General features: G+C 36.7%; 2 protein-coding genes across 4 annotated transcripts in view; both read left to right on the top strand.

Moving 5' to 3' along the window:
- Nucleotides 1-511: 511 nt before the first annotated feature.
- LOC107708404 (fibroblast growth factor 8-like) lies at nucleotides 512-5,067 on the top strand. The gene is made up of 5 exons (XM_016512610.1): nucleotides 512-839; nucleotides 927-963; nucleotides 1,643-1,823; nucleotides 3,573-3,679; nucleotides 4,781-5,067. Exons 1-5 carry the CDS (start codon nucleotides 808-810, stop codon nucleotides 5,063-5,065), a joined length of 642 nt encoding a protein of 213 aa, XP_016368096.1. The 5' UTR covers nucleotides 512-807; the 3' UTR covers nucleotides 5,066-5,067.
- A 7,312-nt stretch (nucleotides 5,068-12,379) lies between these two features.
- Nucleotides 12,380-25,829, top strand: part of LOC107707737 (F-box/WD repeat-containing protein 4-like) — a 28,250-nt gene continuing 14,800 nt past the window's right edge. For all 3 annotated transcript variants that reach the window (XM_016511845.1, XM_016511837.1, XM_016511828.1), the window contains exons 1-5: nucleotides 12,380-12,753; nucleotides 14,522-14,617; nucleotides 15,050-15,235; nucleotides 15,941-16,073; nucleotides 17,049-17,143. In XM_016511845.1, coding sequence (XP_016367331.1) covers nucleotides 12,569-12,753; nucleotides 14,522-14,617; nucleotides 15,050-15,235; nucleotides 15,941-16,073; nucleotides 17,049-17,143 — 695 coding nt within the window. In that variant the 5' untranslated portion in view covers nucleotides 12,380-12,568. The remainder of the gene's footprint in view (nucleotides 12,754-14,521; nucleotides 14,618-15,049; nucleotides 15,236-15,940; nucleotides 16,074-17,048; nucleotides 17,144-25,829) is intronic.

The following is a 25,829-nucleotide window of genomic DNA, read 5'->3' as shown; positions in this document are numbered from 1 at the left end:
TGTTATTGCCTGTTCAGTAAAGTCCTAAATGAATGATTGTAAATAACTTGACGTTTTATTATTAACCGAGCATATGAACGCGCGCTCCTCTAAACTCCTCCGAGTGCTTATGGACTCAGGTGAAGGCATATTTAAAAATGGTTCGGGGTGGGGGTTTGGGTGAGACCCCCCTGCTTTTGTTCTATTGAAAAGGGGGCTTGTTCCTCCAGGACCAACCCTACCATTTTAACCAGGGGTGTCAGCGCGAGCGGGGTTGACATTGGAGACTGACTGGCAATGGGAGAAGAGGAGGGGATAAGAGAGTCCAGCAGCACTGCTTCTTGAAGAAAGCTCATCAGATGCACTGTCCTGCCTCCTCTGACTGACATTCACGAAGGAGTCAGACTGGATCAAACGTCAAAGGATCTATTTCTGCTGCGCTCCTCACCTTCATGGACAGCACGGGACTTGAGTCTGTATGATTAGGTGCATCAGAAGCTCTTTCGCTAAAACTTGAAAAGTAAATCGTTTACATGCTGTGAGTTTTGCGTTAAGTGCACTTATTTGTTATTCTCGTTCTTATGAAGGAAATCCAGTTAGTGCTTATACTTGTCACCGGTGTCAGTCTGGTAATTGTTTCTGCCTCTGAGCAGCAGATCTCGTAATTTGCCAGTTGATCTGTTCATCATATGTTGTGGGTCACAGTTTGGATACCAGCGCAGGACTTTATACATTTCATCGGGAAAACCTGATTTTTTTTTTTTTAATCTTTGCAAATTAGGCTACACACATTTTTTTTTTTCTGTGAGGCCCTTCCATTCCAGCAACATGAGGCTCATACCATCACGATTGAGTTATCTGTAAGTATATTTCCTTTATTATTTGTTTTCACACATCAACAGCTTCGCTTTCCAGAGTCTAATGTGAGATTTTCTCTCTTCTTGCAGATTCCTTCACCTCTTTGCGTTTTGCTACTATGCTCAGGTATGTGCAACATCTTTAAATATGCTTTTTACTGCCATTTTATTAAATGCTTCTTATTTTAATTTACCTACACGTATTGTTAGAGAAACTGTAAAGCACTATTACTCTAATATATCAATTCCATACTTAGCCTAAATAATATAGCTGCAGAGTGCGCGCGCTCCTAAATTAAGATTTATATTTTATTTAAATATACCGTTGTTTTGCATAGAAATGCACGTAGCTATAGCCGTTAAATTAAAAGGCTCTAAAAGTGCGATGGGAGAGGATGTTCTTATCAGATGGGTATCACAGTGGGCGCTGTAACCTGGCAGGTAACACTAACATACTGGCACAGGCGCGTGGGCATGAGCGCGTGAAGTATGCCAGCCTCGAGTCAGCGATGAAACATGTCGTGGAGACATAATAACATAAAGGGCTCGACTTAAGCGTTTAGGACAGTTTGGCTTGAAATGTAATTTATTTTAAGCCACAAACGACAGTTTTCCTAATAGCGCATTTCGTTTTCTACAATCCCAAATAAAAAATTAATACGTTACGTACACGTTTTCTCATTTCGATTGCATTAGGCCTATTTTAAATGATTATATTGGAGCGCGGTGTAATTTATAGGCCCGTATGAACGAATGATGAAGCAGTTCGTGCAGGTATTGATTATATGGTATTTAATTTCTGACAGGTAACCATTCAGTCCCCGCCTAATTTTACACAGCATGTGAGTGATCAAAGTAAGGTGACGGACCGCGTCAGCCGTAGACTAATCCGGACCTACCAGCTTTACAGTCGAACCAGCGGCAAGCACGTGCAAGTTCTGGCCAACAAGAAAATCAACGCAATGGCCGAGGATGGTGACGCTCATGGTAAGAGCATCTCATTATTTATCTTGCACAAAATCATGTAATCTGTTTACACAAACCGTGAAACCTTCTGTGGCGCTTTGAGGAATCATTTTAAATGCGTTTTGCATGTAAATATTTTGCTAATTACATTGAAGAACATGTTTAATAGGCTACGGTTCTTCAGTGGTTCTTTGCATGGGGTCTTCAGTTCACTATATTGTTCTTTCGAGATCGAAAAGCCATTTTATTGTAGGTTCTAATAGATTTCGAAGTGTCTAAACCACAGCTACATAGATGTTTTCTGAAGAACTAGAATGAAAAGCTCTTTGTGAACTATAGATGATATCAGGCTGTAAATGCCATTTCTGGGTCTAACTGGAACTGTATTTATGTTTCTTTATTTTGTGGATATCTATGGTACGCTGCATTTGAATAGCTGGGCATCTGTTCAGTTGGTGAAGTTAAAAAAGCAGTGGAGTGCAAAAAATGTTAAATGGATTCTAGATTGTTGAAGGTGAGTCTCTAGAGAGACGCGCGGGTCTGGAAGAGCCATTAGAACTCATCTTACTTCAACCTTCTGAACATTTCCTGAAGAACGTTCCCCTCCTCTCCCGACCAGCTCAGGATGAAAATATGTCTAGCCGAATTCTGACCCTCACTTTTGCTTTCTATGGTCATTCGGTCCTGATGGCAGATCTCATAGAGCCTAAATCTAACTGTTTTAAGTATTTCTAGGATCAATTTGATCATTAATGTGTATGTTTGGTTTTATAAAATCATACATCAGTGATTAAGTGTTCTATTAATTTTTGTTTAATATGATAATTTATACAATCATAAGTTAAAATATTGTAAAAGCTCCTCACTAAAGATTTCATACAGATAAACATTATGAAAAAAATAAAAACATTTCGCTTACATATTTAATTTGTTACTTTACCTAAATCAGATCTCTTTTATTTGTAGCTCTCACTTATGTGGTTTCTCTACATGCAAACCCAATAATTACCAGCTCTGTTGTGGTATTTTTGGAAGCCTGGCTCTAGCTCTGCATGGTTTTGGTGACATCCATGTCACCTGAGCATGTTGTAGAGACAGCAGGGCTGTTAGTTCGGGCCAGTGCCTGGCTCCGGCTTTGGGCTTGTGGTTAGGCTCTTCACCAGCAGGTTATCTGACCCCCTCCATTTGAACCGTAACTCTTTACGATCACTCAGAGTATGGGGGCTGAATCAGAGAATGGCTGCAAGTGCTAATTCTTGGCATGGAGAATTTCCATCATGGAAAGTCAGTTTCCCTGCAAACACTGCCTTGATTTTCTTATAATACACCTGAACTGTTAATGTACATTTAATAATGAATAAAAAATAAATAAAAATAAGTGATTTTTAAAAGTATTATTGTATATTTGTATTTTTAAATGGTGCATTTAACTCAAATATTTAAAAGTTCTTTATTTTTTGGTACATGGATGATGTGATAACAATTCACATAATGTTTATGTACTTACATAAAAGGTAAAAAGTTGAAAGTCCTGCCAGGAAGCCTTTGGTTTCTTCCAGAAGAATTGAAGTACACATGTTTTTATCGTTCTACTAGAATTTAAGCTTACATAAATCCTAAAGAGTAGGCCCTTTAGATTTCACATATTTATGCCGGTGTGCATATGTGCACGTGTGTTTACTTATGAAATTTTCCCATTGATTGACTGATCGTAATTTAGATTTTCCAAGTCACAGCATCTAATAAAAAAATCTTCTTTCCTTTTTCCAGCCAAACTCATAGTGGAGACGGACACTTTTGGGAGTCGAGTTCGAATTAAAGGAGCTGAAACGGGATTCTACATCTGTATGAGCAGAAGAGGGAAACTGATTGGCAAGGTATGAGGAAAAAGTCATTATATAATCATTTTGTCACTGATAATAGTGCTCAGTTTACATATTCTGTTATACACACACAGCATATGTTTCAGTCACTTTTCTGTTCGGATTGAAAGGTTTTTGATGAATGAGAATAAGAAGAGAAAGATCAGATAAATTAGAAATTCAGAAACATTACTCGTATAGTCATGTAGTAGTTTCAGCATTCAATTGCTTGTGGATGTCCCTGATTTTATCATTATTAGGGAGTTCATTCAAATAATCAAACGAGTTAGATTTTTATCTTATAGTGGACACCAGACGTCTCCTGGTTGCAGTGGGTAAAATCGAGTGTGAAGAATGGGATCTTTCTTCCTTTTTTAGCTGGCTACTCTTGTTCCAATGTGGATTTGTGCCTTCTCCTTGCTGTGAATGGTAATAAAGTGGGATGGAGGTTCGGCCCCCACCTCCCAGCACCCTGCCAGGTGGACCATCTGCTTGGCACCCCTGATCTTATGCTATCTGACATATTGGCCGCCCAACGACAGCCTGCATGAGAGAGGGTTTTTTTCTGTTGTTGGTTTTTATTGGTTGATATGCAAGCGTTTTGGATTTGAGATTTTTAACAGGCCATTTTGTTAAGAGGCTGGGGAAAGGTTTGGACTCCTGGTTTGGCTCCTTACCCCGTTTGCATTTACTGGCCCGATAACGTTTAAAGGTCCTGTTGTTATGAACGTACAATGATGTGATGCCTATATTAAAGGCAAAACTAGCTTTACCATATAGTGTTTATATTGTTCAATGTCCTGGAGAAAGTAAAATATTACCATAATACCTTCTGGACTCAACTTAATACGGTTTATGCCTATATAATGAACAGTAGAAGAACTATTTTTCTCAGAGGATGAATCTGCACTGGTGTTTACTGAAAGGGGAAAGTCATTGGCTTCTGCTGTCATTTCTCCCTCTTGATCTGGGATCGTAATGACTTAAGCATATGCTGTGTGCGTGTGGGGAAGCCCTATGTAAACTGGAGCAGACCTTTTCCAAAATACTTTTCGATAAGCTTCATATTTCCCATCAATCAGGAGCTGAAAGTTTGTCTTTATCTTGTTCTCACAGAGAAACGGTCAGGGGAAAGACTGCATTTTCACAGAGATAGTCCTGGAGAACAACTACACAGCTCTGCAGAATGTGAAGTATGAAGGCTGGTACATGGCCTTCACACGCAAAGGCAGACCCCGCAAGGGCTCCAAAACCAGACAACACCAGCGGGAAGTCCACTTCATGAAGAGGCTGCCCAAGGGACACCAAATCGCAGAGCACAGACCCTTTGATTTCATCAACTACCCTTTCAACAGACGGACTAAACGCACCCGGACAACTCAGGAGAGCGTTGAAGAGTGAAGCCAGAGAAAAGGAGAGGACAGAGAGCGAGAGACTTTCTCAAACAATGAACAGACTCCTCTTGTGGACTCCTACAAACATTTTTTTTTGTACTGAGCAACAATATACCTAACCTTTTAGTTTTTTATGAATTTTCAGAAATAACAAAAAAAGAAAAAAAAACATCTCGAGAAAAAAAGAGATCTATTTTTGTACCCCTGACTTTTAGTACTGACCTGTGTAAGAGTATAGAAAAGCGAAGCACGGGACGTGTAAGTGCTGACATTTTAGTAGTACATGGACTTCATCCGTCTATCCTCTCTTGATCTGCTTTGGTTTCATTTGATTTCGATGGTTTTAGAGTAATTTATAACTCTTCGTATTGCTGCTCAAGGGGACTTGAAGGGCCTGAGAGAATGCACTGACAACACAAGGCTGTATTCGGTTACACAGGCAGCCGGGGCACCTCTCGACCACCCAGCGATAAGATACCCAGCTCATCTCTCAGTAACCTCTCTGGTTCTTGATTCTGGAACTCTCTGGAGATAAACACGGTTAAAGCAAACAGAGCTTTAAATACATATTTCAATGTGGCAGCTACATTTTGATTATCGCAGGTTTCCTACCGTGGTTTAAACTGTAAATTCCAAGGTGTATAAATGCATTGTACGGACTGTAGGAAAAGCTTTTGTTCTTCGTTGCATTTTGTTTGTCTGTTTTTTTTATACAAATATAAATATATTTTTATTTGAGGATGTGTAAAATAATTTTAATGATGGAAATATTTATTTAAAAACCTGTAATAAATTTACCTTAGGATACTGACGTCTTTTGTCTAATGTGTTCTGTTCTAATATGAACTTTTCCAAAATTGTTTAAAAAATGAAATTTCTTTGTTCTGTGGAACATACAAGAAGATAGCTTTAAAAAATGTTTGTGGAAAACGTCCATGGACTGATTATTTGGACAATGTTCAATTTTCTGAGACATTTTTCAAAATATCTTCTTTTTGATACAGGTTTGAAATTGCATGATGGTGAATAAATAATGGCATCATTTCATTTTTGGGTGACTATCCCTTTAAATAACACACAAAATAAGTGTATAAAAGGCATCTATACATAGTTAAAATTGCCAAAGGGTCTTTTCCAGAAGTGTTCTAGACGTTCCAATGGCCTCGTCCATAGAAAATTAGGCCAGTGCGGTCTTTGTATGAAACAACTTGTCATTATGCAATAGCATCATAATAAATACCACCATTGTTTGCATAACCCTTCTGGTTAGAGACCAGTACAGAGTGAGATGGAGATACTGGGTCTCTTCCCCCAGAATGTTTGGAATGGCACAGCTCAGGTCAACGGCTCAGTAGGACTGTCTCTCCAGGGGGGCTACACTGTTTGGTCTCTCCTCTGGTTGAACCGGACACACTACGGCTCCCTGGCCCCGTCTCCTCACCCTCGATCAGGTGTTTTTGTTTAATCTCAGACCTTTAACTCCCTGTAGCTTAATCTGATTGGAGGGGTATCTGTTTTGTCCGGGCAGGGGTGCTGTGTGTTTGCGGACAGGGTTCCAAGGAGCCAAAAGCCAGAGGGCAGCGTATAGTGAGAAAACGAGAACCGGGGATTTGTGGTGTGAGATCACTATCTTGCTCTTGTCTGTGATGAGGAAGATTATTAATGACTCCTCTCAGCCTGAGATATGCATTACTGCAGTTATAATGCTATGTAAATTACGATCAGAGGGGGGAAAAAATAGACATTTTCTGATCCCTTTTTAATCAAATTAATTGCATCATAAAATTCTAACCGATTCAGCCAAAAATCATCCTCTAATTAGTGTTGGCTTGACACATCTCATGCATCATTGAAAAACGTGTTATGCAGGTACATTAGCGAAGGCTGGCATTGTTTTTATGGTGCAATACACCATGTGTTCTGCCTCATGTTATACTAGTAGCTCAGCCAGGGTGCAGAGGTCAAACTCCTAGAAAGGCCAGAGCTTCAGAATGTTTCTTTGACTTTCTAGTATGCCGGTTTAGTTCCATTCAGCTGTGATGGACCAACAGTGTAATCCAGTTCAATGGATGGTAATCAATTAAGGAAAAAAGCTTATTGACATTTCTAAATAAACTACTTAGGAGACAAACCGTACATGTTTTAAATCTAAAACTGACAAACAAAGAAGGGCAGACTTAAGATTATAGGGCAACTGTTAATTTAAATCGATTTAAATGTTTAGATATTTTATTTCATGATTTTTAAAAAGGGATTAGGAAAACATATTAAACCATACAACCATATTAAAATATGTACATGCACATACACTATAAAAATAATTTTTCAAAGTTGTACAAATTTTGTAAAAACAAAGATAATTGTAGCACGTTTTACCAGAAAATACTATTTCATTTTTTTTTCCTACTTCAAAATGGCATGTTTATTTCAATGTGTTACTAGCTGTAATAGTTTGTGAAATTTACTTGCAATTTTTCACACCACAGAACAATGTAAGCAAAGCAGTGAATGAAAAATCTGATTAAGATGATAAAAAAAATAAATAATAATAATTGGTGACCAGGAACTGGATCTAAAATACACCCAGAAACCCAGACATTGAGTTCATGCACATGTTTGATGTCCCCCAAGCTTTTAGTTTGGTGCTAGTGTTATCAAATAAATGAACCACCGGAACAACCAATTGACTCCCTGTTTTTTCACATTGATGACGTCTACTATTGATTAACAGACCTTGATAATTTGCCACAGTTATTCTGCTTTATCAGGCCTCAGTTTCCCCTGAAATTTGTCTCCATGACCATAAAGTTGTAAGAAACCCAGGGGATCCAGCAGGTTGTGGGAAAAATCACACCTTCTGTGCAGCTTGTGATGCCATGCAAATGAAGAGCAATTCCACTGAGAAAGAGGGGACGCAAAACTGCTTTCATCCATTTTACTGAGCTGCAACCGTCATCCTTAACCCCTGATAAACAAACAGGGCTACCTTCTTAATTTGCTTAGGGAGCAATTTAGACTTGTACAAGCCCCCCTGCTGAACTGGCAGAATGGCAGGGGTGAGAGAATGGGATGACCCAGACCTCTAAGCTGCCTTTACTTCACATTCTGCCTAACCCTGGTCATAAAACCCTTCCTGCAAATTGGAGCTCAATGGAGGAAACATGGGTTGAAATAATGCAAGTCCACCTTGAGTGCTCTTTCTAGCACCCATACGACATCTGTAGTCTTTGCAATGAGCAAGCCATTAAAAGTCTAAACTAAAAGTCTGAACTTATTGTAGTATTGTAGTGCTGCATAATTTACACACTGATTCACAGAAAAGAGAGAAGCAGTATGGTTTTATCAAAGCAAACAATGCATGAGATGGAAATTTAAGTTCATGTCACAAAAATAGCAACACTATATTGGCTGTATTCCTAGAGCGCACAAGCCAGCAGCCAATCACTAAGTTATAAATGACATGCAAACATTGTTCAAAGAGAAGATGGGACATGACAGTTTGACTGTTTGTATATGGGACATATGGAGGAACTGTTGACTTTTCCAATTGGAGCTGTAATCTTTTGTTTGCCCATGCATTTCTATGGCTGATTGTCTGAATGATCTGAACAATTACAGGCTAAATGTGTTTGCCAGCCACACGGAGCACCCTGCACCCCTCTAAAAAGATCAAAAGGGAAGATTCCCCCTCCTTCTTCATCTCCTTTCAGTCATGACAATTCAGCTGGAAAGCCAACCATAAATTTTTTTTTTTTTTTTTTTTACTTCCAGTATCTGGGACACAGTTATTCAGATACCTGAATTTCAGAGGTTAATAAATTGAAGAACAACATATTTAATCTACACACTGTAAAATTCAATAGTTTGCCTTACTTAGATTTAATTAGTTATCTTTACTTAGTTGTTATACTTACTAGGTTTTATTAAGTTACAGCTACTTTCAAGGCAAATAAAACAATTTACTTACTGTTTTGAGTGACACTTACTTAAAATATTCAAGTAGCCACAAAGGAACCAATGATATTAATAAACCAGTGAGAGGCAGCAGTGCATTAATATGTTGCTAATGTGCAACATAACAACAGAAGAAGAAGAAAAGAAAAAGAGTCTTAATAGACTTTTAGAGTCTTAATAGACCCATTTCCTCCATGTCTGCAGTTATCTTTCACTAGTTGCATTCACTCGTTTCCCAAAGTCATCTTGAATGTTGAATTTTCAATACAACTGAAATATTTGAGAGAACATCATATAAGCTAACTTCATAAATTGACGTTGATTTTTCTAAAATGTGTTTTTTTACTCACCATTATAGTATAGTATAGTGATTAGTGTTCCCTTTGTAGTGTATTTAATTTTTTGTGTTTATTAATGAACTTTTTCAACTTTCATTTTTCATAAATACCTTGAGATGTTTTTAATTGGGTTCATACAATCCTTAAATAGTGTGTAGTAATATGCTAAAGTCACACACAGACTTAAACAAGATTTTTCAAGGCAATCGGTTTGCATGCTTTTTTTAAGTAAGCCCAACTAATTTGATTTTACAGTGCAGGAACTGTTCGCACAATTATGTAAATTATGTAATTATTAATTAATACATTTTATTTGAAGAATCTTTTATCTGTCGAGCCTCTAAAGGGGAAAAAGCACCATTATAGGAGTCTGTATGACTAATGCACCATATTCCAAGTCATACAATAGCTTTGTATGAGAAACAGACACAAATGTAAGTCATTATTAACTGATAATCTTCCCCTCCAGTGAGCTGATAACTTGAGAATTGCTGTGACTGGATCATTGAGTCAATGACTTCAACTCAAGAACCGGATCAGTCCAAGTTGTGAATGAATCACTAGGAATGTTTTTAACAGGATCAGTGATTCACTGAAAAGATCCAACTCAAAAGACTGATTCAAATTGAATTAAACATCTCTTATGAATGTACCAAACAGAGCTTTTCCATGAATATGACTTCAATCTTGTTGTTCTGTTTTGCATTATAGCACCTGAGACTTACAAATCATTTGGAATGACATTAGAATGAAAAAATTAATGACAGATTTTTCATTTTTGAGGAAACCATACTGTTTTCAAAGGTTTTTAAAGAAATTAGTACTTTTATTCTGCAAGGATGCATTAAACTGATCAAAAGTGACAGTAAAGATATTTAGAAGGTTACAAAAACTAGATTTAAAATAAAATAAACTCATCAAAGAATCCTGAAAAATGTATTAGTTTCCGCAAAGATACACAACACAAATGCTTTCAACATTGATGATAATAAGAAACGTTTCTTGAGCTCCACATCAGACTGAAGTAATGGCTGCTTGTTCAGATTTGCCCTCCCAGGAGGAATGAATTATATTTTAAAATATAACATAGAAAACAGTTATTTTAAATGGTAATAATATTTAACAATATTACTGTTTTTACTGTATTTTTTTTTTTAAATTAAATTAATGCAGCCTTGGTGAGCATAAGATCCTTATTTTAAAACATTAAAAAGTCTCAAACTTTTGAACATTAGTTTAGTACCTAAAGCAATAAATTCACAATGTTCACTGATAAAATATCTTATTGATATTTCTTTGATTTCTATTTACTTCTTGATGTTTTAAACAGCTTATGCACTCATTTTACTTATACCAAACTCCTATTGTTGCAAAAGAGATTATCTGTTGGTAAAGCATGCAAAACATTAGCAGTGAAGTCTGTAAACCATGATTTCTTTAGAAACAGAGAGAAAGAGGATGAGGCTGTTAAAGAGGTAATATCTGTGACAGTGCATTGAACTAAACTCGTCTCCATAAAGGAGATAGGGAAAAGTAAAAGGATACAGAGGCCTGCGTAACTTGGTCACCGCGCTGAATGGGCTGAGGTCAGGCCACCACTTTGGTTCAAACAAAGGCAGCCACCAAGTAGTCGCATTACTGACAATCACATACCATAACCTAGGATCAAATGGCCCCATTGTAGCACTAATATAAAAAACATGTTGTAGAATGACAAGCGGTGAATGCTTACATGAGATGGGGTCCTCTGTCAATTACAAGACACTCACCATACAAAAAGAAGAGGAAGCAGAAGAAAAACATCAAGGCAATTGAATGTGCCATAGAGTGAGGGGTGGACAAGCTGAGTGATTGGAGGACAGGCCGAGGGAAGAAAAGAACAAAATTGCATTCCACAAGCAACTGAGCATGTCTTCAGAGAAATAACGTCTATAGAGGCACAAGAGATGAGAGGAGAAGACGAATAATAACAAACCTCAATTCTGTGAAATGCCTCTTTTATTGCATGTCTTTCGGTTGTTCTGATAAATAGTTTCACAAATCTATGAGATAAAGCAATTACTTTCAACAAAGTCCTTTATTAATGTATGCATTAAAACACGCTTTAAACATGTTAAATAGCCATTAATTGTTTTTTTTCTTGCTTCTTCAATGTGTAAGCTCATAATGGTGTAAAATGGCTTTGACTACTAAATAAATGAAATTACATCTAAATGATCTATTTTTTCTACCTCTCTTTTTAATAATACAAATTAATTTTCAATGTTTTTTTTCTGTGCATGCAACTTATTAAGGGAGAGGTTTGAGTAAAATTTTTAATGACTAATCTTATTATATTTGGTCATTTTAAGATTCATTTTTAAATTTTTTTTTTTTTTATTGCAGTAATCTCATGAGCTAGAAAACACATTGTTTATACTGAAACCAGGCTGCGTCTTTTTTATTCAGATATTTTATTTATTTTTTTAAATAAAAAAAAGACAGCATTAGAAATGAAACTCACATTTCCAAGGAATCATAATCCTTATCATGCTCATCACTGACCAAACCACTATAAGAAATATGTTATATGCTCTTTGTGAACTTCTATATTCTGCATGGTAAAAAGTGAAAAGTGCATACTTAACTTTTTTTTTTACACTAGAAATGGGGTCACTGAAAAAGTCCTCAATGCTTGTAATTAAAAAATATATATATATAAAATTATATAGGCTAGGCCTAGATAAATTCTTTACAATCTAATGCCATATGCATCCCCAAATATTATGCAACTTGCATTTGTTTTTGGAAAAAGGAAGATATTTTTCCTTTTCAGAATGTTTTTATTTTTCATATGTTAATACAGTATTTATAAAGTACATTTCAATTTATTTAATAATTAATAGAGAGAGAGAGAGAGAATCATCATAATCAACAGAAACAGGAGTTTAAAAAACCGTAAGAGCTCCAGCGACTGTTCATACATACAGCCTGAATAAACGGTACCGCAGAAAACCGGATGGATTTAAGTCACTGGCTCTAGTCAATCACGTGACTCTACTGGTTGTGATGGCTTCCTTCGCTTACTGTGACTACACGCTTTGAGAAAAACATGGGCTTCTGCGTATTCCTGCGTCAAACCGACGAGTGTCCTCTCAGTAATACGCTTCATATTAGTGGAGGCAGACACAGCGTGATAAAGAAAAGAGGAAAGGCGCTGATCTGGAGAAGAAGCCGCGATGTTTCTGTTTCAGTTACCCGAGGATGTGCTCTTCCTCGTCTTTTCCTACCTGGATCCCAGATCGCTCTGCCGCCTCTCACAAGCGTGCAAGAGAAGCTACATGTTCATCTCCAGAGACGCTGTTTGGAGGAAAATAGCTAAAGACATTATTAACACTGGCTTGACACGACAAGGAATAGATTTGTAAGGATTTTGAGATACACTAGCTGTGTCGCTAGCTAATAGTTCTCGGCCTACGCATAGAATAACAGAACTACGTAGACTGCGTAGGGCAACGCGTATTCACCGCAGTCGTGACGTAATAGAAACTGCGTACGTTGAAATTCAGTTCCGTTCTTACGCTGATAGTCACGTGGATTTTGTTTACAGGAGCAACCAGTACGTGAGCGGGACCTCAAGACAATAAATTGGAAAAGTAGGCCTAATATCTATAAGCAGATGAATAGGATGTTGGATTGTAGTCAACCTGTTTTTCTTCGTATAATTGTTTAGATTAGACCAAATTGAACTAGCACTTCAGTCACTTTCCACGAAAACGAACTTTGATGTGCCGCAACATTTTTTGAGGACCAATATGGATATGTCTTACATTTTGCATGCACCCTGTTATCATATAATTCTATTCATTTGTTATTACAAAAATTAAAGGTAAAATTCTTAAACCGTTCCTCTTATTACCAAGAATGGGGGAAACTCCTTTGTGACCCTTGGATTTTGTTTGACTGCCTGAGGTTGTTGGTCAACATTTTCTGCAGGTTAAGCACTTTCTTTAATGTTTCTGTTTCAGTTACCCGAGGATGTGCTCTTCCTCGTCTTTTCCTACCTGGATCCCAGATCGCTCTGCCGCCTCTCACAAGCGTGCAAGAGAAGCTACATGTTCATCTCCAGAGACGCTGTTTGGAGGAAAATAGCTAAAGACATTATTAACACTGGCATGACACGACAAGGAATAGATTTGTAAGGATTTTGAGATACACTAGCTGTGTTGCTAGCTAATAGTTCTCGGCCTACGCATAGAATAACAGAACTACGTAGACTGCGTAGGGCAACGGGCATTCATAGAATTCGTGACGTAATAAAAACAGCGTATGTTGATATTCAGTTCCGTTCTTACGCTGCTAGTCACGTGGGTTTTGTTTACAGGTGCAATCTACGTAAGAGGGGCCTGAAGACAACAAATTGGAAAAGTAATATATCTATAAGCAGATGAATAGGATGTTGGATTGTAGTCAACCTGTTTTTCTTCGTATAATTGTTTAGATTAGACCAAATTGAACTAGCACTTCAGTCACTTTCCACGAAAACGAACTTTGATGTGCCGCAACATTTTTTGAGGACCAATATGGATATGTCTTACATTTTGCATGCACCCTGTTATCATATAATTCTATTCATTTGTTATTACAAAAATTAAAGGTAAAATTCTTAAACCGTTCCTCTTATTACCAAGAATGGGGGAAACTCCTTTGTGACCCTTGGATTTTGTTTGACTGCCTGAGGTTGTTGGTCAACATTTTCTGCAGGTTAAGCACTTTCTTTAACTGACCATTATTTGAGAAGTTAAAAGACAAGTTTCAAATGCGGTGCTGTGTCCTTTTTATGGAAAGTGCCAAGTCAAAAACATTTGTATTATAAGCTCACTTACACCAGCTAAAATTATTACAATTTTTTTGTACTATATTGTTAACACAAATGACACACGAACAAACAGGTTGACAGCTCTGTTTATTTTTAAATCTATGATATAATAATTTATATATGTAGTGTGCATTTCTGCTAAACAGTCTACACTGTCTGCTTGAAGGAAATTCTGAAAACCTATAAAGAAGCAGCGTATAATTTCAGAGTCCTTTCAGTCTTATATAGGGGAGCATGAATACAGCAGTTTCTTTATTTTGCCAATTATCTAAAGTAAGATCAAATTATCTAAAACATTCTTCAATTTTTTCAGGTGTCCTTCTATTCCTCTTAAGGACAGAGTGAGGGTGTCCCACAACTGGATCCATGGAGTCTGTCGTAAAGAAGTCCTTTTAAAATGGAAAATTAAGTAAGTTATTTTATATTCTTTATATATAAGCCTAAGTCCTTTAAACTTCAGTCACATTTATTTTGCACTTTGGATGTATCAAAATTGGAAGCAAAAATAACTTAAACTGTCTATAAAATAACTAGCCATATACAGATGCAAAAATGCAATTGCTAATGTGACCCAACCGATACTTTGAAAGGGAGAAGGGAAAAAGGAATTTAAAAGTAAGTTGGAAGATGTCGTACTTTCATTGTCCAACCCCAAAATACATATTTTTTCAGACATTTATCCTCTGACTTAGAGTGTGTAGTTGACCTTGCCAATATGGACAAGACATTATTATGTTTTTTTTATTATCCTCCTCGTCACCTTAAGCCCCAAGATACAGATTGAGCTACAGAAAAAAACATGTGTAGGAGTAATTTCCATTCCTTGATTGTTCGCCCACAGCTTGTTGCCGTGGATACAGCTGGACTGTGATGTGCTGTATCTCTCTCAGGCAGCAAACATCAGTGCGTACCATCTGAGAGCTGAGGGGGGAAAGTTACAGAACAATCGAGTGGCCCTGTTCTCGGGACACCAAGAAGACGTGTGCAGATTCACTCTGACAGACACACACCTTATCAGTGCAGGAGGGTAAATCCATGTTCTTTTTAGTCATTTGTTTTATTTTATTTATTGTTTTACTATAATTATCACGTCAGGAATCATATGAACAGATTTGATAAGGAATTGCTTCTTCAAATCTTATAATATAGTCACTGAATAAAATACTATTTTACCTTTTTTTTTTTTTTTTTTTATGAGAAACTGATGTAATTTCAATTAGCACACAGAGACTATCAGTGACCTGTATTCTTCACCTGAATGGTAAAACCGGAATGTGCTTGTTTTCCCTCTTTTTTTGTTATTGTGCCACTAGTTATTTCCTAAATTTAAACATAGTAAAATATTAACTACAGTAGTTCAGCCATGCAGTGAGTCCACACTTTATGGTTTGATTGTTTGGGATAGTTTGCTGTTTAAAACACATGATGATGAAAATAATAATAATTATTATTATTATTACTACTACTACTACTACACATTTTGTTTACAGTCATAAAATTCAGTACAGAACAATATAAAATAAATCATAGCATATATTGAAAAACATCAATTCTGCATATTCAATTCTGTTAAGACTTTTGAGTTATAATTAATCAGGAATAGCCAATGAGTTAATCCTAAAATACAATGATGCTTTTTTTTATTATATCTCATTCATGTTTATTTGCTATAATGCTCTTCTCTTCTGAATCTCTTATTTTAATTTTTTAATCTCTTCTTTAATTTTTTCAGTGACGGTAAAATAATTATTCATGACAGAGGAAGTGATTACTCTGTGGAGTATTATGGTCACAATCAGGAGGTGAACTGCATTGACTGTAAAGGGGGTGTGATAGTCAGTGGCTCCAGAGACAAGACTGCAAAGGTGAGATTGTACACTCTATGTTTTGCTTTTGTTTTAATTTAAGTAAATATGGTAGCTACTGTATGTCCATGACTAGGTTTCTTGCATTGGTTTCTTTTCACTCACTGTGTGGCTTTCAGTAGAATTTGAAGTTGACATGTACAGTATATAGAAACATTTTGTTACAGGAGACAGTTTGTATGCAACAGTGGGAAGTAAATCTTTTAATCTGTCAATTTGGACCCAGTCCAATTCAGTTCCACTTACTCAATTATTTATTTAAATTAGAGTTATATTCAAGGATGCCTTGAAGCTGCTATGTAGAGTGTGCTACTGTTTGGCAGGTCTATTTGGTATTTGGACATCCGAAGTTCATACTTCAAAGATCAAACATTAAACATTTTTTTTAGGGCTGCACAATAAATCGCATGCGATATTTAACGCGCATCTTGTAATCGTGTGAATATGAACGTGGTTTTGCGCAGCTCCTCAGTGAACAACGGCTCTGTGTAGTTAATGCTGCTCCATGTGAAAGCACGCAGGTGATGGAGATTTACCGCTGATTACAGAACCGGCTTTACTGATAAGATGCGCGTTAAATATCGCATGCGATTTATCGTGCAACCCTAATTTTTTTACTATTTTTGAAAGAAGTGTCTTATACTCACCAAGGCTGCATTTATGTGATCAGAAAAAAAGATAATATTGTGAAAGATTGTTACAATTTATAATAATTGATTTCCGTTGTAATATATCTTGAAATGTTATTTGTTGCTGTGATGGCAAAACTGAATTTTTTGATGAATAAAAAGCACAGTATTTATTTGAAATATACTTTTTGTAACAATATAAAAGTTTTTATTTTTGATCAATTTAATAAACCTTTGCTGAATTTTTTTTTTTTTTAAATCATACTAACCCCAAAGCTTTGAACAGAAGTGCTGGTTAATGTCTACCTGACTCATGATTTTAGTACTGTTTGTAATTTCATTTTAGATTTGGGCTCTGGCTCCTGATCGGTTTGGACAGTGCTTACATACAATCCCCACATATGACAGAGTGTGGTCGGTGGCCATCAGTCCATCTCTATGGTAAGTCTATACTCATGATTGAGTTGTGAGTGTGACATGAGATTTGTCTAGTCTTTGTGATTAAGAGTCTTAGTAATGCTTACAATATAGCCTACCAAAGACCTTTCTTCCAGTGTTTGATTAATTTTCAATATTGGATAAAGCCATATCATTCAAACCCTGAATGACTTTCGTCTGTGGAACACAAACTCTTGGTAACCAAACAGCTTTGAGACTTGTCTCAAAATATCTTCTTTTATGTTCCACAGTAGAAAGTAAATCATACAGGTTTAGAACAATATGAGGGTGAGTTAATAATGACAGAATTTTCATTATTGGTTGAAATAATTTAAAAAGTGTATTTTTTAACATTCTGCCTGAGACCAAATTATTTTAATGTAAAATCTGGGATTCAAAATCTAAACCTGGAAATAAACAGAAAATTGTAGAATTTTGAATAATTTCAAACAAGAAACATTATGATGAAAATAGAAATAGGCAATATTTATGCTTCTGCACTATTTCTAGGTCAAATACAACCATATTTATGGCATCGATCATCCTAATCATCATCATCATCATCATTGTGGCAATCTTCTTTGAATTAAAGCTCATCTTGCACAAGATTGCAAAATGTTGATAATTCAATTCAACTTTTCTGTCAGATTGTTAAGCAAAACAGAAGCATTTTCCCTAGCATTTCAGAACTTTGAACACTGTATTTCCTTCTATATCCGTGATGCTCTTCCAGTTTCAGGCTGTCTCACTTGTTAGACATTATGTGTTTGATTCTGCCACATACTTCATACTCACTGGTTTCCTCTGTTCTTCTCACCATATGAATCACCAACAGACCTGAACATCAACCTTAGCTTTCATCAAAGTGAATTTGAGATCTTGCAAATAATGAATGTATCAGTGGGTTTAAAAGAGCGGGGTGGGGGTGGCGGCATTGCGTTCTCATCTTTTGTCACGACAAGGCCAGAAGAAAGCCACTGCTACTTGAGCAGATGCAATGGTTCAACGCAGTTTTAGTCACTCAGCTGAGTTATTAATCCCCACTGCCCCATCTCCTCAGCCAAGAATTTAGGTTTCAAAATAAGAGACGATTATCCACATCATTAATTCTCCAATTTGATGGCTGAAATAGCAGGCCTCTGAAAAAGACTGGACCTAGATAATGGACCACACTTCTTTACACATATTGACGGTGGGAGAAGTTGATGAAATTGACTTGAAATACAGTCGTCAACTAAATCAGGGTTTTTTATACTTTTTGATGCCTTTGCACCAAACCTATAACAATCTATTTATAGTGTGAAAAAATTGACAATTGAGTGAAGTGTTTAAATTATTGTAAATGCCTTGCAAATAAACTACCGTTCATAAGAAATTCATGATTTTATTTAGCAAGGATGCGTTAAATTGGCCAACAGTGATAGTAAAGACATTTATAATGTTACCAAAGATTTCTATTTCAGATAAATGCTGTTCTCTGGAACTTTCTATACATCAGAGAATCCTGAAAAAAAAATATTAAGCAGCACAACCATTTTTCAGCATTAATAATAATAACCAAATCAACGCCAAATCAGCATATTAGAAGAATGATTTCTGAAAGATCATGTGACACTAAAGACATTTTATAAAAGTTTTTGCTGTATTTTTAGTCACATGTCTTGAGACTTCTTTCAAAAACATTAAGACATCTTTTAATCTTACAACCTCAAACATTTGAACGGTAGTTTATTTTCTGGATAGTGGTTACTTTTCATTAAGTTGACACTGTATCTTTTTAGCTGTCAATTTAATAAATTAATTGTGATAAATGTCATAATATTAACCTGTGTTTAGAAAGCAGAATTAAAAATGTAATTATTTATTACAATAATGATTATTTTGCTTTTTCATATTTTATATTTGAAAACTTGAATTTATGTTTTAAGATTTATTTCTATTATATATATTATATTCATTTATTCTGAACTTTTTAGAAAACCTCTGAACTAACTTATAAGCAGACATTTAAGCATATTTCTCTGTGATTTTCTGGCCATGTGGAATCGAATCAAAGCACATACAAGTTGTAAGAAAAAAATTCCACTTCCACTATTTGATTTTGAAGAACATACTGTAGCAAAGCTGATATTTTTGGGCCTGCTTAGTTTTGTTAAAAGTTTCATTTCCTCTCCAGATTTTCTGTTTCGTATGTTCGAGCTCCACCAATTAGAAAGAGCAACAGATGTCCTCTAATTGAGAGTGTGTTCTGATTTCACTCCTGCAACAGTCAAGAGCTGAAACCGTAGACGGAGAGGGTTTCAAAATAGTGATTGCACAGTGTGTTTTAATTTGGAAACCTGAAGGAATAGATGGGAAGCCCTTGTGTTGCAAATGTAATTGTTCCAGCTTCACGCTTGAGGTATCTAAAGGACAAGGAGCAAGAGAGGAGACGCTGCAGTGAGCAACGGGTCCAAGAGAAGGGGTGAGGGACAAAGAAAAGAGAAAGAACAGAGAGAAAGATGTCGAAAAGAGTGTGCATATGGTCGCCTCTGACACTCAGGTGTTAGGGGCTGTATTGTTCCAACCCAATGCAGAATCACACTTGTGTATAAAACAAAAGAACCGTGTAAAAAAAAAATATAGCCCTTCTCTCTTTTTTCCCACCACCATTTGCTCAGGCTCTGAATTGTATTTCTTTCTTTTTAACCTCCCTCCTAATCTGTTTCGTAACCCTCCCTCCCTTTTTGCCATCGTTTTTTCCAAGGAACGTTATCTGAAGGTCTGTTAGTGGGATATTCCGGCCGGAGCGAAATGCCAAGGCTGACTGTCGTCTATCTTTTTGCAGTCACTGATCCTAACCGTAGCCAGTGGCCCTTGAGATTGCTTTTACAATTTTAGGCGCCTGGGTTTTTCACAGCATTTTATTTCTTTCATATTGGACCATCTTCTCAGTTTTTTCACTAGTTATTTCAGAGCGTAATGCGTGCGAGCAGTGGACAGGACCGGTCCTGTGCAGACTTGAAGAACTCCACGGTGACTGCATGACTTTCACAGCTGATGTTGCAATGTGAACGCTAGCTCTGAAATTCCCTAAATGGTGTCATATGGCTAGCGGTCCCAGCCTGAACTGTGAGACCGCTCCAAAAAAAAGGCCACTCTCCCATTGCGAAGGTAATGGGCACTCTGGCTCCCTGCATTGTTCTCATTTCACTCCAGTGGGTTGCTCTTCTGCTCTGAATTCCATTTACAATCTCATATCAAAGAGACAGCAGCGGCCATGTTGAAGGAAAAAACAAAAACGGTATTCACAGCAGCCCAAATGATTCCTGATTCTTGATCTGTAACCCGTGAGCTTGCCTGGATCACCCCCGCCCCCTCCATTCCCCCATCTCAGTGTAGTCTTTGTCTGCCATGTCAGACTTCAGACTCTCACCCCAAATGTTGATTCATCTGCTCCTGTGTGAGCAAAGGCCCTGATTGCTACTAATGGCCTCTGATTAGCATACATTTTATCTCGAGGACACTGTTTTAGGACCTGGAATGACTTGTTCAGTTGGTAATGTGGCTCTCAGAGGAGAAAGCAACTCTTTTTCTTTTTTTTACTCAACTCTTTCAGTTGCTCTAATTGGAGCTAAAAAAACAGTTTACATGGCAATTAACCTGCATGCTCTCTTTCATAATCACCATATGTAAACTTCTTAGCAAACTGTGTGATTAAGTAATAAGCAAGAGCTGGTTTCATTCTTTATTCTGCCAGATATATTCCCATGTTCATGTTCATATTTACATATGAAATCTGAGTGAAATAGATGAAGGCAATACAATGGCAAACAAATTACTTTTCCTTCCAAATTTAATTGCTTAATTTGACGATGATCAATTAATTGCCTTTCAAGAAGTTATTATACACTACCTTTCAAAAGTTTGGGGTCAGAATGATTGAAATAATTTTTCTTTTTCTTTTTTTTGCTGCAGTAAAGTGATCAATCGTGGCAGTACAAAAAATTTCTATTTCAAATAAATGCTCTTGAATTTTATATTTAAAGAATCCGTAAAAATGCGTCATGGTTTCCACAAAAATATTAAGTGGTTATCGAGCAATATGAAGTATTGCATTTTTAACTATATAAAAATAAAAAACAGTTATTTTAAATTGTTATATTGCACAGTATTACTATATTTTTGACCAAATTAAACATAGCCTTGGTGAACATAACATTAAAACTTTCAAAAACATTTAAAAAAGCCTACTGACCCCAAACTTTTGAACGGATGCATTTTTTATTGTATTGTTTGACTCTTTATTATATTACTATTATTTGTACAATTTTAATGTATTTTTACTAAACTATTTCACCTAAATATCACAGGCACTGGACATTGAATATCTGTTATCCTTCGGACATGCCATCCTTCACTCCTTGTGTCTGTCTGACCCATCCCATTTCAAGTCTTTGCCGTTCCCTTTTTACCACTAGATGCAGAATTAGTAGGGAGCGCCTCTTGTGATAAATAGTTTCCTGTAGTGTCAGACATGACAGATTTTAACCGACAAGATGGGACTTGTTGAGTCTGGAAGAATCCATCCAGGCCTGGGTAACTCTAGCCAGAGTATATGTAAGGTACATCGGCTACTCTTCCTCTTGCATATATCGCACACACATGCAGCACAGAGTCTGTCAGTTAGTTCATTAAGCTTGTTTGATATAAAGTGGGGTTTAGGTTCATCTGATTTTAGTTTGATGTCAGCACTTCAATGGCAGAGAAAGTAGAGAAGAAGTGTAATTGTTAGCCTGAATTGTGTAATTTGGTCTTGTTAATACCACATGCACATCTCACCGATCTTGAGAGAATTATGTTCGTTTAGCTTTTCGGACGTTGTTTAATTATAGTTTAGATGAAGAGGCCTCACTTGGATGATCAAATGCGCTGTCCTCATTGGCCGATGCAAATTGCGCATAAATTTGTGTCTGTTCATCACCCAGGGAGTTTTTAAACATGGCTAATCAATGTCTTATGCAGGGAATCTAAACCCATATAGCAGATATTGATAATTTTGTGCTTCTTGTATGTTAGGATGGGATAGGCCACGTCACGTTGAACAGAAGCGCTCCTTCTATCGTACTGGCTCAAAGAGCACAGTACACACTACCTCAGTAGTCGCAATGAGCCCACAGCGACCAGGCAGGGAGGATGAAAAGGGACAGGGCGCAAGCTTCAAAAAGAGAAGCAACCCCAAGGAGAAGCGAGAAAGGCTTCTTTTTGGGGAGGCCTGTTTTGTTTAGAGTTGGTCAAGCACAACTACAAAGATGTTGCAGGGGTACTGCCTTTGAAAATTTCCAAAGAAAATGATTGTTGGATAAACCGCCCCCAAAATGCCACTCTCTGGCAAACGGAGAGAGCGTGACCTATGACCCTCAGTATGAAAGTACAGCGAGACGTACTCCTCTATACCACGCTAAGCTCACCCCGCCCCAATTTCACCCCCCTTTGCTCCACCTCATTCAAGCAAAAAGAGAGAGAGGAGAAAAAAAAGAGTGAAATTCATGTCATTCATTTTGCTTCTCATCTCTCTCTCTCTCTCTTAAGGCTGGGAGGGCGAGCCGTGTCTTAGGAGTCAAGAATTCAATTAGTTAAAAAAGGGGAAAAAACAAGAAAAGAAAGAGTCTGCAACAATAAAGCGATAACGGACAGAATGTGCGTTCCCACACGTTAAATACAGGGCGCTAACTACTGAAAGCACAGCATGGGAGCTATAGCCTCTGACTGCAGGTGGTGTCCTGAATAATTGCAGTCAATATGCCCCTTCTATGCAGGCTTTGCACAAGCAGATCATTACACACATGCCACATACAGGTGTTCCCCAGGCGCATTTGAGATGGAAACTTTTGTTATTCCCTAAAATGCATTTTTGCTCAGTTTGCACAGTTAGCTGGGGAGTTCAGCTCTGTGGCTGTGGTGTAATGCACGACTGACATAAAAGTACTGTTGACATAAAAGTTCATATACATTGTCACAGTACTAAAAGAGATCATATTTAACTTAAAATATCGTTTGTTGACAGTGAAAATTTTTAATCTGTTTTATGTCAGAATGCGTCAGCATTTTCCTAAGCAGCCTGTAGCTCCAGATGGAAATAACAGTACTAGCACAAGCGGCGCTGATCCAGGGCATCATAAATGGAGCTCCAGACTGTGACTGAAATGGTCAGAAATGCGACCCAAAAAAAAGCAACAATAATTTCAAATCTTGGATGGAAAGTCAGGTAAATAAAGCGGTATCAGTTCGTTAAAAAAAGTTTTCGGTATCGTCAAGTATCTCTTCAGATATCTTTCTGCTCTATGTAAAAACAAACACATGATGTCCAATTCAGAAACAAATTACTTAGATTGTTTTTAATGATTAGTCAAAAAGATTCACATTCTCAAACTCTAGTCCGCAATTTGATTTAGATGTACTCAGTCATTGAATTTTTTAGAGCTCTTACTGAGTTCACAACTGATTCCCTTGTGATTCCCATTTTTCAGTCTGATTTGAATGAAACATGAACCATTATTTGTGGTTAAAGATAGATTGTCACAGCAAAATATTAGTCATTCTGTAGCATAGTGAGGCTCAGTTGTAATTTGAATTTTCAGAGAATATCTTTGTTTTAGACCAGAAGCCTGTTTACACCAAGCACAATAATTATAAAGATAACTATATTAGCATTTACACCAATGGACCATAACATTCTGTTACTATACTATATAGTGTTTGCTGCATTTTTATCATCTGATACATAAAATTCTTGAGCTCTTTAAAGTCAGATGGATTCTGATTGGCTGTCAATGTTTTTATCTTCATCAGTTGGAAAAAAAAATCTTCTGAAAATGGTTCCAACAACTTTGTTCTTCTTTGTCGTTATGGTTATAGCTGCGGTGTGAACTTTCCTATTATCTTGGAATTAGAATGCTTATTAAAACTTAGTAGTTATTGTTCTAGTTAACATCCTTGGTGTCAACATGCATTAAAACTTTAAGGTAAATGACATATTGGAGCCATAATATTTAACTTTTTTATGTTTATTAACTATTTCGTAATTTGTCAACAAAATTTGGCTCCTAATTGTTTAATTTTAAGAGCCTTTTATGGCTCCCTGTAATTTTTTATTATCTGATGTCCTGATAAATGTGTGATTTAATTAGTGGCAGGTGATGAGGTCTGCGTAAACTAGCTGCTGACTTTCTCATGGCTTTTTTTGTGTGTGTTTTTTGGTCTAATTTGATGTGGTGCTGTTCCACTCGGCTAAGCAAAAGGTGGTGTATGGAATGTTCCTCTGACCTCAGATGCAGGGGACATGAACAGAAAGCCAAAAGGTCTGTGAACTCGGGTGTGAGCTGAACAGGGGGGTGGGAGGGGGGCTTGGGGGAGCTGGGCTGGAGGGTCGACACAGAGAGGGAAAGAGAAAGACCCTGTCTATTGTGTTCCTCCAGCCAATATAAATACATCATAACCCTTTTCAATTCAAACATATTTAGGGACTAAGATGAAAGCACTCTAACATCCCCTTGAACAAAGCCAGGGGTCAGCCATAACAAATGAACAACATCCACTGCAAGGCCGATGCACGGGGGGTTAAACTCCCTTTGAACCCTGTCTTTACCCATGGGCCTTTAGGACAGGCTGAGATGCATTTGGGTCAATAGATTTATTTCACTGCGTTTAAAATATTTTACTCATTTATTATAATCATTACACAATTAATGACAATTTAACTGCCATATTTTCAATTTAGGATTATTTGATTCTCTTTTTTTTTCATTCTTTCTATTACTTTTTAGATAAATAGTAATAGAAGTTGTGATATTTAATTGATGTGATAACTAATTTGTTAAAAATGATTCCCTACTGCTGAGAGAGGACATTGTAAGGCAGTATTTGAGTCTCCTAATTAAAACTCTAACTAAAAAGTCTTTACACTAGAAACAAAAGGTTACCGAAAATGATAACATTTAAATTAGGTGGTTTTATGCAAAAAAGTATTATTTAACAGCTAAATACATTAATTTATACCAAAAAAATAAATTTATATTGGTTAAATCAAGTAGAAATGCTATTTAAAGGGGTCATATGATGTGATTAAAATTTTTCCTTTCTCTTTGGAGTGTTACAAGCTCTTGGTGCATAAAGAAGATCTGTAAAGTTGCAAAGACTAAAGTCTCAAATCCAAAGAGATATTCTTTATAAAAGTTAAGAGTCAACCACGCCTACCTAAAACAGCTCGTTCTAACACGCCCCCACATATCTACCACACAATGTGGGAAGATTTGCATAACGGCACCCAAATGTTCACGCAAAGAAAGTAAGGTAACAGTTGAAGGTCACTTTTTACAGTGTATATTGTTTTTTTGTTTTTTTTTTGGACCAAGCTGGTTTAGGTGGTTGACCTGCTGAACTACCAGCTGGTTAGAACTGGTAGACCACCATTGATCAGCTTCTATTTAAAAAAGAATAAAAAAACACAGCTTGACTACTTGACATATTTTTCTAGTAGGTTTGCTTTATTTTGCTTGGATGTAAAGCTGTGTACACAATATAATAGGGATGTAACGATTAACCGCGAGCCGGTTGAAAATCGATTCAAATATGTGACGATTCAAATCGGTTGAGATGCTAAACAAATCGCGATTCATTTAGGGGTAGGAGTTTATATGAATGCATGTCT

Source organism: Sinocyclocheilus rhinocerous, unplaced genomic scaffold, assembly GCF_001515625.1.
Source record: "Sinocyclocheilus rhinocerous isolate Xijiao unplaced genomic scaffold, SAMN03320098_v1.1 scaffold1243, whole genome shotgun sequence".
Lineage (NCBI taxonomy): Eukaryota > Metazoa > Chordata > Actinopteri > Cypriniformes > Cyprinidae > Sinocyclocheilus > Sinocyclocheilus rhinocerous.
Note: the sequence above shows the minus strand (reverse complement) of the source record. Positions and strands in the feature narration are given on the sequence as shown.